Genomic DNA, 12,645 nt, shown 5'->3' with positions numbered 1-12,645 from the left:
AAATACCTTTGTTATGGTCACTTAACATGGTGTAATGGACAGTATATAGTATATTCCGGATTATCATTTAGCTTTGCACCACAAAGGAAATTCAATTGACACGCTCTGTTGCTTGCATTAGACTATGCACGACCTGGCAGGAGAGTTTTATGCGGGTTGCTGTACTCGTATTACATTGGTCAGAAAAGTAGGAGGATCCTGCTACCAGCAGGAGCTGGGAAACCGCAGGACTGTCCTGTGCAGGCGTGTGAAACCAGAGGAGCGCTGTAGTCGATGTCCTTTCGCCTCTTTGTGGCTCTCTATTTAAATGACCACGAATATAAAGCATGACGTGTTGGGACAGGTAGGAGCGGGTCAAGTTCAGACGAGTCACTGCGTGGGCTGAGCAATGCGTCGCATCTTCATGTTTAGGGCAGCACTGCATGGGTTAAGCTCTAATGATCCATAAAGTTGTTTTTATATACACAAAGTGTGCGTCTGCTTGTCCTCGCATCTCGCGTCTTTTTTTCTTCTTTTCTTTTCGGCTGAGTGCCATGTCATGCTGTGAAGCTTAGTATCGGTTTCAGTGGCTGATAAGGTGCACGGCACATCAAGTGTCTGACATGGAGGAGACCGAGGAGCTCTCAGAAGTCAAGAAGACCGATCACTGTTTTGATAAAACGTGTTCAGCCATAACCGTGGATGATGTGTATGAAATAGCTAAACTGATCGGCACCGAGGTGGAGAAACTTATCGATGACTACGGCAAAGAAAGCGCCGTGGGACTGGTGCCCAAAATAGTGAAAGTACTGGAGCTGTTGGAGAGCTTCGCCTCGAGGAACCACGCACACAAGCTGCGGGAAGAGGAACTGTTGAAAACCTTTGAAACGTTACAGCTACAACAGCAGAAGAAACAGCGGGCCGCGAAGGACGGCGAGGAGGGGAAAGACGGCAATGAAACACGGGTGAGTAAGATGGTAGCCTTTAATCCCCCCATCATGTTGTAAACAATGACGGTCACATCGAAGAGCGTTGTCTTTGGAGCGGACGAGTCCAATGAAACCGCAGTGTTAGCCGTAACACCAGTGTAACAACGGCGTTACCTCCATTAGCCTGTGTAACGTTGCTATGCCGACGTTACCTGGCTTTAGGGGAGTAACGTAATGTTTATATGCTTCATGTCTTTGTGTCACTCACAGAGAAAGGCAGCTCGACGATAGCCTGTTCAGGTATTCAGCAAAATATGGGCGACGCCTTCCCAAAATGTTTGTGAAAATATTTAACGTTACTGGTTATAAACCGGATTCGGCAGTTTTACATGGCGGAGTTATTGCTGTACCAAATAAACCCCGTACACCTGTACACCTGTACACCAGATAACAGTTAATTCTGCGCTAACATAAATCACCACTCATACGCTTCTTAGTGTGTCGCCTGGCAACCACGTTAGCCACTACTGTTGTTCACGAACTAGGTCGCTTGGTGGAAGAATAACAGCACTGTTATATCGTTGCCATATAGTTAATGAACACATGGTACATGGTGTCTTGTACGATGGTGTGTTGCTGACTTTTTACGAGGAAAAAATACGTTATTCGACAGTGAGTTGAGGGTGGTCGTTTGGCACAACGTTGTGGAACATTATGTTCCAAATGGCAGCACTGTGTTTCGATGTTGTGAGGTGTTTAGCCATCTCGTTCATGGGAAATACCCTGAAATCCCTGACAGTTGGGACAAGCCTATGCTCTGTCATATCTAGCTGTCATAAATATGATATAAACGCGTTTGCATGAGCAGGGGGACTTCCGTCATGCCACCATCCTGGTCACACAGCACTGAAGAAGCGCTGCAGTGAGAAAACCCTTGAAATATTCTGAGCATTTAAAAAAATAAAATAAAATAAAATAACTTTGCTAAATACACTTGCATCGTTGAGCCTTCTCTGCTGCATTTTTCAAATATATGTTTAGTGTTTTTTATGATAGTGCAATGCAGACAAGTTCCTTGGGGGCCGCCTACAGGCGAGGAACACCAGGTGAGTTGTCCTGGGCCCATGTCAAGAGATGGCCCAAAACTTTCAATAAACTGCAGGGGCTGGGCGGCTTTGGAGATCATGTTGTCCCAGGCAAAAGCAAGACATACGGCGGCGCTGAGTGCTAGTCCTGAGGGCTGCTTTATGCAAGACAGATTTTCTGCTGAGCTCTCTGGAGATATTGCGGGTCTGATTCAACAAAACATCTGTGATTTGATGCACTCACGTAATGACAAAATGACATAATGGCTCTTACACCCCTGTTTTCCAAACCAAACCTGGTTGAATCAGTGTAGAAGCTCAACAGAATCCAACAGCACAATAGACAGCTATATCATGACCATGTTCATTCATCTAGCTCCTTCAGAGTGTGCCTCCTCTGTCTGACTGAGGTGCTGATTGACAGCCAGGCTTCTGTCCTCTGGAGCAGGAGCTGCAGCAGAAGCAGGAGCAGTGGAGGAGGAGATGTGAGGACTTACAGGTCCAAGTCCAGCAGCTGCAGGCGGACAGGGACCAGCTGCACAGCAGGCTGAAGGGCACCCATGCACAGGAAGGTATGTAGTTTGAACATGAATGAAGCACATTTAAGTGTTTGTTGGATATCAAACTTAAATTATGTATTGATTGTCTTTTGGCCATCCTATCCACATTACTAATAATTGTCCATATTGCCCAGCACTAATTCCTTAAGCATTTTATTTGATCCGAAAGTAGTTCTGCAGACACGTTGTTGCATGAACTTAGCACAGAGTCCAAGAAACTCCCATATTTCTTTGCCTGCTCTTTGTCCATTGGTCTGAAAAGTAGCTGGATAACATAGCACCTTAACTGCTCTGTGGAATTTGTTTAAATGAGGCACTGAAAGCAGTCCAACAGGTAAATGTAATATTTGCAATGCAAGTGTTTTGAGGGGTGGCTGCAGAGCACATTACAATACCACTGATATAATCACGCGTTTGAAGAAACACAATTTGAAGAAGTACAAATTCTCTCCGTTAGTGGGTCAGAAGGCGTCTGCAGTCAAACACACAACATTTGAGGATACACAAAAAATTAGACAGCAAAAAGTCAAATAAATAAATAACAGTGAGTAGTTATTACACTGGATGATGAACCCCTCTGGAAAATGTGTGTTTTTAACGGATCATTACAGGAAGGTGTACAAACAGCTTTCTTGTATTTGATAGATGCCATTTCAGACATCAGTCCCATGTTCCCGATGTAACAGTAATCATTTTTCAGTCAGTTACCAAAATATCAGCTCCTACTTGTTATTACTTGGTAATAACAGGTGCTCAATATTTGTTCGATGAGTTGTAATCAGAGACCAAAGTAAATTAAATGAGAATATCCCCAGTTAATATTAGTCTTTTAACAGCAGTGTCCACCAGTGGCTTTAATCATTGGGATGTACTGTTGTTGCACTTTTTGTGATTAAAAATGATAGGGGCAAATGAACCAGAAAAATATTTCAGACAGTAATTTACACCCTCCTTTTTGCATATTTGCACATATTCACTGACAGTTCCCATCAAAAGTGCTGTGGAGGCAGGGCAAACCTGTGTTGTGCTGTTAAGCTGTGATAAAATATTGTGATTCGTTTTGCAAAAGGCCACGTTGGCAGTGAATGTGACAGTAATTTGTGTGATGAATGAAACAGTGACATCAGGCCACCGTGTTGCTTTTGACTAGGGTGAACTTTAAATATGCTGTAGATTAGGTGTATTTACTAACAGTATGTGTGCTGTGGTATTTGTGCCTTTCCTGTTATTTTATGGCGCTACTGCAGAGCACATGGTTGTAAAGCAGCCCTGTAATCTTTGAAACTGCCAGTCATTGTAAACTATGTAGGGCAATCAGCACAATAACCTCTGTCACGTCTGCAGCACTTGAGTTTGTTAGGATATCAGGTCATGTGTTAAGAAGCTATAAGGCCAACTGTTTTTGTGGATCTATTTTGTTCAAGGGCTTACTTAAGTCAGTTTCCTTGAGGGAAAAGAGGACTTGTTTTTGTCTCAGAAAAAGGCTCTTATTTGATTTACAATGTTGGCTGAGACCTGGAAAGTGCAGTCATGAAGAAAATGTTTTGCTCCTTCTCAACGTTTGCACTGCAAAATAACAGAAGAATGTTTCAGCCCTCCCCAGAAATGTCTCCCTTACATCTAGGAAAACATATTAGATCCACTAAAGTATCAATCTAATTTTTCTGTCTAATTTTAGAATGGAAATCAAGTGGACACTAAAAGTGGATGATACTTAAAATGTAGTTCTCAGAATAAAAACATTAATAGAAAGTGGAATATGTTCATCTTTGCCATGAATAGTTTTTTTTTTCAGTTTGATAAATTCCATTCATTTTCCTGCTGTGGTTCCTGTGTTGCCCATTAATTTTTTATGTTGTTATAGTGGCAGTGTAACAGTCAGTCTACAGATTATTGCGTATCTCATTAACAAATTGCTGTAATCAGTTGGCAACCCTCATCTAAATAATGTATCAATAATATAATACAGAAATAGGTCGATACAAAATGGGAAGGAATATGTTTTTTGTTGTTAACTGTTTTAGAGCGTCTCTGCTGGGTTTTTGTGGACGGCATCAAGTTTAGATTTCATGATATGTGTATGTGTGTGTGTGTGTGTGTGTGTGTGTGTGTGTGTGTGTGTGTGTGTCAGACCGTGTCCAGCGGCAGGAGAGAGAGGTGATGCTGAAGCTGAAAGACGTGGTGGACAGACAGAGAGACGAGCTGAGGGCCAAAGTGCAGGAGATCACCACCATCTCCAAAGAGGTGGAAGCGGTAAGGAGACACAAACACATATAAGTGTGAACATGCTCTCTCCTTACTGGAGAGACCCCCCCCCCCCACACACACACACACTCTCTGTAGCACCACAATACATCATTTTTAAAGGTTATTTGTCAAAAAAATGCCATTATATTGATAATTGATTGGACAGAAGTTGAAAGTGAGCAGAGAGGAACTCATCTTTTCTAGCGTGCATGATAACTGTAACTCATGGAAACACACACAAACACATATTTATGAGTGTTCTTACAAAGTTAGGTGCCCTATTTTCCTCTCAGCCATGCTGACTTACCTCAAACAAAGACTGACACTCTTTATTACTTGCATGCTCTGATTTTTACATTCTCATACAGTTTAATCAGTTTAATAAATTCCATTTATTTTCCCGCTGCATCTACCGTGATGCCCAGGGCCACTGGTTGACTAAGTACCTATTGTGCATAACATACGATGCACTCTAACTGTGTCCATTAGATGAACCACCAGCCCATGAGAGGAGAGTGCTGAGCTAAGTTGGAGTTATATGTTGAGGGTTGAACCCTGCCTTTGGAGTCCAGACAAGTCCAGGCAGTGACTTCACTGTCAGCTATTGTGTGTGTGCCTGCTTATGTGAGCGTTCGCACGTGTGTGTGTGTGTGTGTAGTCACATATCCCACATCATTTAAACAGCAGCCATAAATGGGTGTGTATTTGTTTATGCTCTGCTAGCCTTCCCCAGAATCATGTGACTCTAGTGAATTACTGAATGTAGGAAAGCAGCACATGGTCGGATAAGCTAGTTTCTGTTTGCTCAAATGGATGCCTAGGATTTTTTTCTCACTTAAAATGAATGCTATGCTTGTCCTGAATTTCTGTAGCAGCCCTCCCTAGTCTTTCTGTCTGAATCCCATCCATGGAGTCATTTTACCCTACTCATTCGCCTCTGTTACTATTAGACATATAACCAATACACATTTCTCTGAGTGCTTAGATTGCCTTTTAGCAGGAACTTTGTGCCTGTGAATGTTTCAGCAGATTTAACTCCCTACAAGCAAGTCTGCTTCCTCAAGCTCATGATTTTAATGTGGGACCTCTGAGTTCATATGCAACACTCTGTGTGTGTGTGTGTACTTCTGCAGCTCCAGGAGCAGTTAGAGCGCTTCATGAAGATGAACGGGGAGCTGCGGCACAAGCAGAACGTGCTGCAGGCGCAGCTGAAGAGTACAGTAGAAAGGAAGGCCGACATGGAGGCCGACCTCAAAGAGAAACACAAGGAGATTCAAAACCTCCAGGCACAGCTGGACAAAGCCAACACTAGCAGCCCTGTAAGGAGGCTAGGCTGTTCCCTCTATGTGTGCGTGTGTGTGTCTGGGTGTGTCTGTGTGCTTCTTTTGTGTGTGCATGCAGGCACCTTGCATTTCTTCTGTGTCTACTGAGCTTTATTAATCTATGTGTAATGTCTGTTTGTATGGAAATGTGTTGAGTACGTGTGTGTGCGTGCGTGCGTGCTTGCGTGTGTGTGTGTGTGTGTGTGTGTGTGTGTGCGCGTGTGCATGTATATTTCCATGTCTGTTAACCAAGATATTCAAAGTACTGCCATGAAACAAAACCCAAGTGCTCAGTGTGCTGTGGGGCAGAAATAAACCTATAATGGGTGTTTTGGTGAATTCCCATGACAACCCTTTTAATTGTAATATTATAGTTTAGGTATATAAATTGAGTGACTTAAAAGGGGCTTTGGCCTTTGCAGGTATGTAGGATGTTGTGTGGTCGTCCTTTTCTTTTTTCTTCTTTAGCACTGATTTTGATTTTGTGAACATGAACCCTTGCTATCTTGTTGTTAGCAAACCTTATGACGTCTTCCTGGTCAGGGGTTCCTAAACATTTTTGCCTCCCTTTGAAAGCAAGCCCTCGGGGAACAGCAGTTTGCAGGGAACAAATCTTCAGTTCTCCCAAGTTCACAAAAGATCAACAAAAGGGCTTTTTCACAAGTAGCCTGCTGTAATCACAGAACGTGTCATAATGCCTCAGCATGGACTAAAATCTGAGCGTTTCAAATATCGATGTTGTGATGATGTTATAGGGATGACTACTGGTGCTTGCGTAAGATGTTTACGTAAGAGATTTTTGATTATCAATCATTAGTAATTAGCAGCTAGAGACAAAAAAGTCTGATAAGTTCAGGAAACTACATCCCTTTAAGCCTTAAGGAAAAGACAACATTTATGTCATATCACAATATTATGATATCCAAAATCCAAGGCGATATCTAGTCTCAAATTATGATATTGATGTAATATCAATATATCGCCCAGAGTGTTACATTAAAAAAGGAACCGATTATCTTTTTTTTTTGTGCTGAACTTTGCTTTCTGAGGGATGTAAACAGATATAAACGGCAAGTTTGATGGTTTGGTCTTGATTATAGTCGGGAGTGCTTATGCAGCTTGGATGAATGTAGCATTAGGTCAATACTGCTGTGTATTCTCCCCTCAGTCCAGCCCATGTCCAGCGTCTCAGGAGCCAACAGAGCAGCTGGCAGGGAACCAGAAGGACTCCGATCAGCCGTGCTTCACTAAGAAGGAGGTGCGAGACATCCTGTTCGAGAGGAATGAGCTCAAAGCCAACCTGTTCCTGGTCCAGGAGGAGCTCAGCTACTATCAGAGGTGGGGCAGCTGTATGTGTGTGTTTGTTTTCATGGCTGGGGAGGCAGTGTCTATATGACTAATCAACAAAATGCCAAAATTCAACACAAGAGTTTTAGGCCATGAAATCTTTTGGCTCATGAAAATTAATTTTGTCAATGGAGGTGATATCAGTTTAAAGTACCTTTAGTGCAGTATCGAAAGGTAATAATTAAGTAGCAGATCATCATATTCTTATTTTTGGAAGGCTAGTCATCATCACGGATAACTAGTCTGTTTTGGTGCATCTCCATTGAGCCAGGTCAAAACAAAGGTCAAGGAGGGGTCATTTTATAGTCTTAACACATCAGGAGGTGAAATATGTTGAAATCACACAGCTAATATCATGGTAAGCCAACTAAAATCAGAGATATTCTTTAGGTTTGGTTCACCAACACCTACAATGTGATGGTTTGTATGGTTATCTACGATCAGGAGACACATATATGGACTGCCTTGTTTGTGGTGCTTTATTCTGCTTCTTGAGGTAGTTGTGATATATATGATTTCACACATAAGTGAAAAAAGACTGATTTAGTTTCATGTGTTTTTAGGGAGATCCTGAACGATGAGAGGTGCCCAGGCTTCCTGTTGGAGGCCGTCCGCTCTGCCATCAAGAAACAGAGAACACTCATCAAGGCCAAGATGCTGGGCATCCGTGTGGATGAATGCAGCAGGTCTCTCTCTTTTAGTCACTCTTACACACACACACACACACACACACACACACACACACACACACACTCAAACAACGCATAAACATGTTTAATTATACAAAGACTCACACGTATACACACTGGTTTCTAGTGATGAGGACATTTGAGGGGGCTGCAGTGCTTAGCATGTAAAACTGTACTCTCCTCAAGCCCTAATCTTAAGTTTATGCTAATCTTCAGTGTTAATGTTTGCTTCAACTCCAAGCCCACTGCTCTTTTCCAAAACTGAAATCAGAAATGTGGCCTGCTGATGGAAATATTCACAGTTGGATTTTTGGGATCATTTTCACTTCCAGTTTGAGACACTGCTCACACTCTCATACAGGCATGCACACTTCTTAGTTTTCTGATTTTCATGTGCTCCTCTCCAGTGACGAGGAGGAGAAGGGTCCCCTGTTCGAGCGGACTGAAGTCGATGGTGCTGACAAACAAGGGGAATCTCGCATTCGAAACCTGTAAGTACAGCCACACTGTGCTGCTTGGATTTCTGAAAAAGGGCACAGATAAGGCATAACTTCACCCTCTGCCATTTCCCCCCCGCATTAACACCAAACATGACATATACAGTAGCAGTCTTGCAGTGTTCATGGTCGTGGTAGGGTTAATTGGGTTCAGATTTGTCCTCATTGATGTTTGTCTTTTTGAGAAAATGTAAGGGACATTTTTCATTTCCCTGCAATGGCAATTTTCCTGCCTCCGTGGCTCTCCCCTGCTGAATGGATAGAGGAGAAACACTAACCTGCACTTGCACAAGCTCATGATCTTGTTTTGCATGTAATTTGACTTTTCTTAGATTCAGCTGCGCCACACTAATGCGCCCTGTTAACCCTCAATTTTGAGCTCCCAAATTAGATACAAGAAGAGAGGCACCTCTTGTTGAGCAGATCCATGTATCTGCTCTCTCTTGCCCCTCATATCTGACATGTCATCGGCAGGACATTACGCTAATTTGGAGCCTTCATTTCTCTGTTAATTCTCTCTGTTTAATTTCTCAGCACAAGTGAATGGTCCAAAAAACTGTTCTGTAGGCAGCTTACAGTGCTTCAGTAAACAGACCAGCAGGTGAGAGCAGGATACCTGTAGTTGTTAGTTTTAAAATGTGGTTTTAGTTGCATTTAGTTTTAGCTTTTAGAGTTTTGTTATAGTTTTCTGAAAATTCTGGCTGATTTTACATATGAGCTTAAAGTACACTGCAACCCAACCCCACTGGGATGTTTACCTTCCACTACACAGCTTAATGAGGACTCTGCTTGTACTAAAAACACAAACTAAACATTATACTCCACTGTTATACTTAATTTTAGTGAGTTTTGGTATACACATTATAGTCAGTTTTTTTCAAATACTAGGATTTATTAATTAATTTCAGTTAATGAAGGGTTTTTTTCACCAGTAGTTTTAGATTTCATGTTAGTTTTCATGAACAAAAACAAGACTTGGATGAGATTTAGTTTTCCTGGCGTGGATGCAGATCAAACAAATCCCATGTTAATCATCACACAAATCCAAATAAAATGTGAACTGCTTCTACAGTGATGGCAGAATAACGTCAGAATGATACAGCTATTTTTTTTTTTTTCAAGCCTCCAGATGTTGCGATTTGATTACGTTTATTTCATTAGGGGTTTGGAATTTAACGTTGAGTGTTCAGGTCAGGGTTTCACTCGAATGTCTATGACTGTTCCTAGAAACTTTTTAAGGCAAAGGCTCCAACCAGCTACAGCTAATGAGACAAATGGACCTGACCCTGTCCCTTATCTAAGAAAGTCCCTGTTTGCCTTGATTTAAATGTGATTTACTACATTACGTCGTTTTAGTGAGTGAAATTTTGTCCTCATGAGTGAGAATTTGATTACCTGGAGAGTGGAGAAAGCAGATGATTAGACTCGCCTGGTCAGCACCGAGAATGCAACCTGTGTCTCTTTCAGGACATTTTTAAATTAAATATCTGACCATAGAGCGAGGCAGAATAGACTGTGTTGATAAGACCAGCACAAGCACTACTACTCACTAAATCCACAGAGTAAAATGGAAACAAAGCCAAAACTGCCTGCAGCCACCACTGCTATAAAAAACTAAAGAGGAAACACAGCAACACACACATCACTTGTTACTGCAGGCGTTTTTAGGCCATCTCTCTCTCTCTCTGTCTCACACACACACACTTTCCTCTCACTCTCTCTCTCTCACACATACACACACAGTCTCTTTCTCTCTCTCACACACACACACACACACACTGTCTGTCTCTCTCTCTCACTCTCTCTCTGCTGACATCATCTCTGGCCTGAGAGCTTCGTTCTCTGCCCTGCTCTATATTTAGCCTTAAGCCCTTACACCAGATCTGACCTCAGGCCTGTCTTCTCTGCTCTGTCGGCTGCAGCTTTGGTTTCCTGACTCGGTCTGGCAGCGGCCGCAGCCTCACCCACATGAGCAACTCTGCCTCCACCTGGGAGATCATCGGAGACTCGGAGGCCAATGGGGAAGCCGAGCAGCAACCGTCTGCCTGAGCCTGGCACCGACCCGGGAGCTCTGGGTGTGTTTCCCCCAATTTGATCTGCACATGATCTGGAAAAAAAACAACAACAAATCAGTAGCTCGTTTTAACTTGCTTGCACCTTCCCCCTTGACCTGTTTCGCAGAATCTGTCGTGGCTCAGGAAAAAGTGATGAGGACAGGGTGGATTTTGGACTTCATGAATGCAGCCCACAAATGACACCATCAGTGTGTAGGAAGTCCTCTTTCAAGTTGTCTCACGCATAATATTCTAAAAAAAAAGTCCCCTCAGCTTTCTCTTTGCTCTGTTGCTCTTTTTTCAGACATAATTTCTCTCATTTCCTCTTTTCTAAAATTCACGCTGGCCCCTGGCTCCCCTTCTCAGGAGTCGTAAATAAGAGGAACAGTGATTATACCTTATAGTGTACTACAGTATTACCAGGAATATGTTTTAAACTTCCTTTTAAATTTACTCAACAAAGATATTTTTCTTTATTGTAGGTTTTTTTTTTTTTTTTTTTTTTTTTTTTAATTTTTGGTCTTGGATATCTAAAAAGAAAAAGTATTATTACTCATAAGTATTTGTGTAGATGTTTTAACATTAAAAAAAGCCAAAGATATCACAAAGAAATGAAACTGTCCACAGTATTAATGTGGAGTATGTCTAATAAAATACACCTCTGTTCCACAAGAGGGCATTGGTTCATTTAACAACTGATAAATCAGATTTTTCCAGGTATTGAAAATGTGGCATTTACCTCATGGGGAAATTTTTAAGCCATGTCTACCCACCTTTGGGTGTTTTTGATGACTTACGGCACTTTTATGATAAAGTAAAAAGCATCTTGCAGTCTCCACATTATCTGTGAGTACACTTTGCTCCACCAGCCTTAATTTACTACTTGTACATGAATTTGTGAAAATTATGTTTTTTAGCTTCAGCGGTCAGTTCTTGCATCAGGCACAAGGCCTTTGGCTGATGTGTTTTTGATGGTGATGCTGTCAAATGAGGATATTGTTATAGCAGAAGAATAATATTAAATGTGCATTTACAGATTTGTCTGTCCATTCCCAGATCTGTGTATGCATTTACAGATTTGTCTACGCATTCATGTTTTTTAAAAGTACATTTTTATATGATATATTATAATTTGGATATTAAATTTTTACACATTTGCAAAACTGGATACAGATTTTAGCACACATTTACATGTTCACAAATTTCAGTACACATTCTTTGGCACGTTTAAAAATTTGCTTAAGCACACACACAGACTGAGATACAGTTGCACAACTCTCCACACACATTTGCAAGATAATTCTGCTACACTAATATCCTCTTTTTAAATGTGTGTGTGTGTGTGTGTGTGTATGCATGCACACACTTTTTAACTAGGGTACCAGCTTCTGTAGGTCGGTTATGTTGCTTTAAAAAGGAAGTGTGTGCTTTCTTTGTGGAAATGAGATATGCTGTTTGTCTTTTTTTTTTTTTTTTTAATCTCTGCCATCTCTAGCTAAAGCACAAACACAAACACACCAAACCAGCTGCGTCTGACCCCTGTAAAGAGAAAGTGAAAGAGCTGTGGCACTCTGTTGTAGGAGACGACTAATGACTTCCCTGTAAAAACCTATTTTCCTACAATGTTGTGTGTACAAATTATTTTTGTAATGGAAAGGTTTTTGCCTGTAAAACAGATTGAAGATCTCAGTGGCAATGTAAGTTTGGGGTTTACTGAATGTGTGATCCAAGTTTGAAATGTGAGCGTGTCTGTGATATATACAATGTATAGTTAAAATAAAAGAAACTACAACATGAAGACCCGCCTCAGTCATATTTGACAAAGTCAGTAAAGGGCATTGCTGTTGTGCAAAACATAAACAGCATAAAAGTCAGAGAAGTGGGCTTGTGGTTGGATGATTGAAAATGGCTGAATGGATGGAAAATCTGGAAAGGG

At 41.6% G+C, this 12,645-nt stretch overlaps 1 protein-coding gene across 2 annotated transcripts; it reads left to right on the top strand.

The window, feature by feature from the left end:
• Window positions 1-228: 228 nt before the first annotated feature.
• On the top strand, window positions 229-12,507 carry rilp (Rab interacting lysosomal protein). Of its 2 annotated transcripts, XM_030066214.1 has the most exons (9): window positions 229-944; window positions 2,442-2,565; window positions 4,685-4,806; window positions 5,934-6,119; window positions 7,291-7,460; window positions 8,033-8,155; window positions 8,566-8,649; window positions 9,190-9,256; window positions 10,578-10,686. In XM_030066214.1, the coding sequence occupies exons 1-8, from the start codon at window positions 603-605 to the stop codon at window positions 9,242-9,244; spliced, it is 1,206 nt and encodes a 401-aa protein (XP_029922074.1). In that variant the 5' UTR covers window positions 229-602; the 3' UTR covers window positions 9,245-9,256; window positions 10,578-10,686. The 2 variants fall into 2 exon arrangements, with proteins under 2 accessions (XP_029922074.1, XP_029922073.1); XM_030066213.1 differs by lacking the exon at window positions 9,190-9,256 and having other exon boundaries at window positions 10,578-12,507.
• The last annotated feature ends 138 nt before the right edge of the window (window positions 12,508-12,645 follow it).

This window comes from Myripristis murdjan, chromosome 13, assembly GCF_902150065.1.
Source record: "Myripristis murdjan chromosome 13, fMyrMur1.1, whole genome shotgun sequence".
In the NCBI taxonomy this organism is placed as follows: domain Eukaryota; kingdom Metazoa; phylum Chordata; class Actinopteri; order Holocentriformes; family Holocentridae; genus Myripristis; species Myripristis murdjan.
Note: the sequence above shows the minus strand (reverse complement) of the source record. Positions and strands in the feature narration are given on the sequence as shown.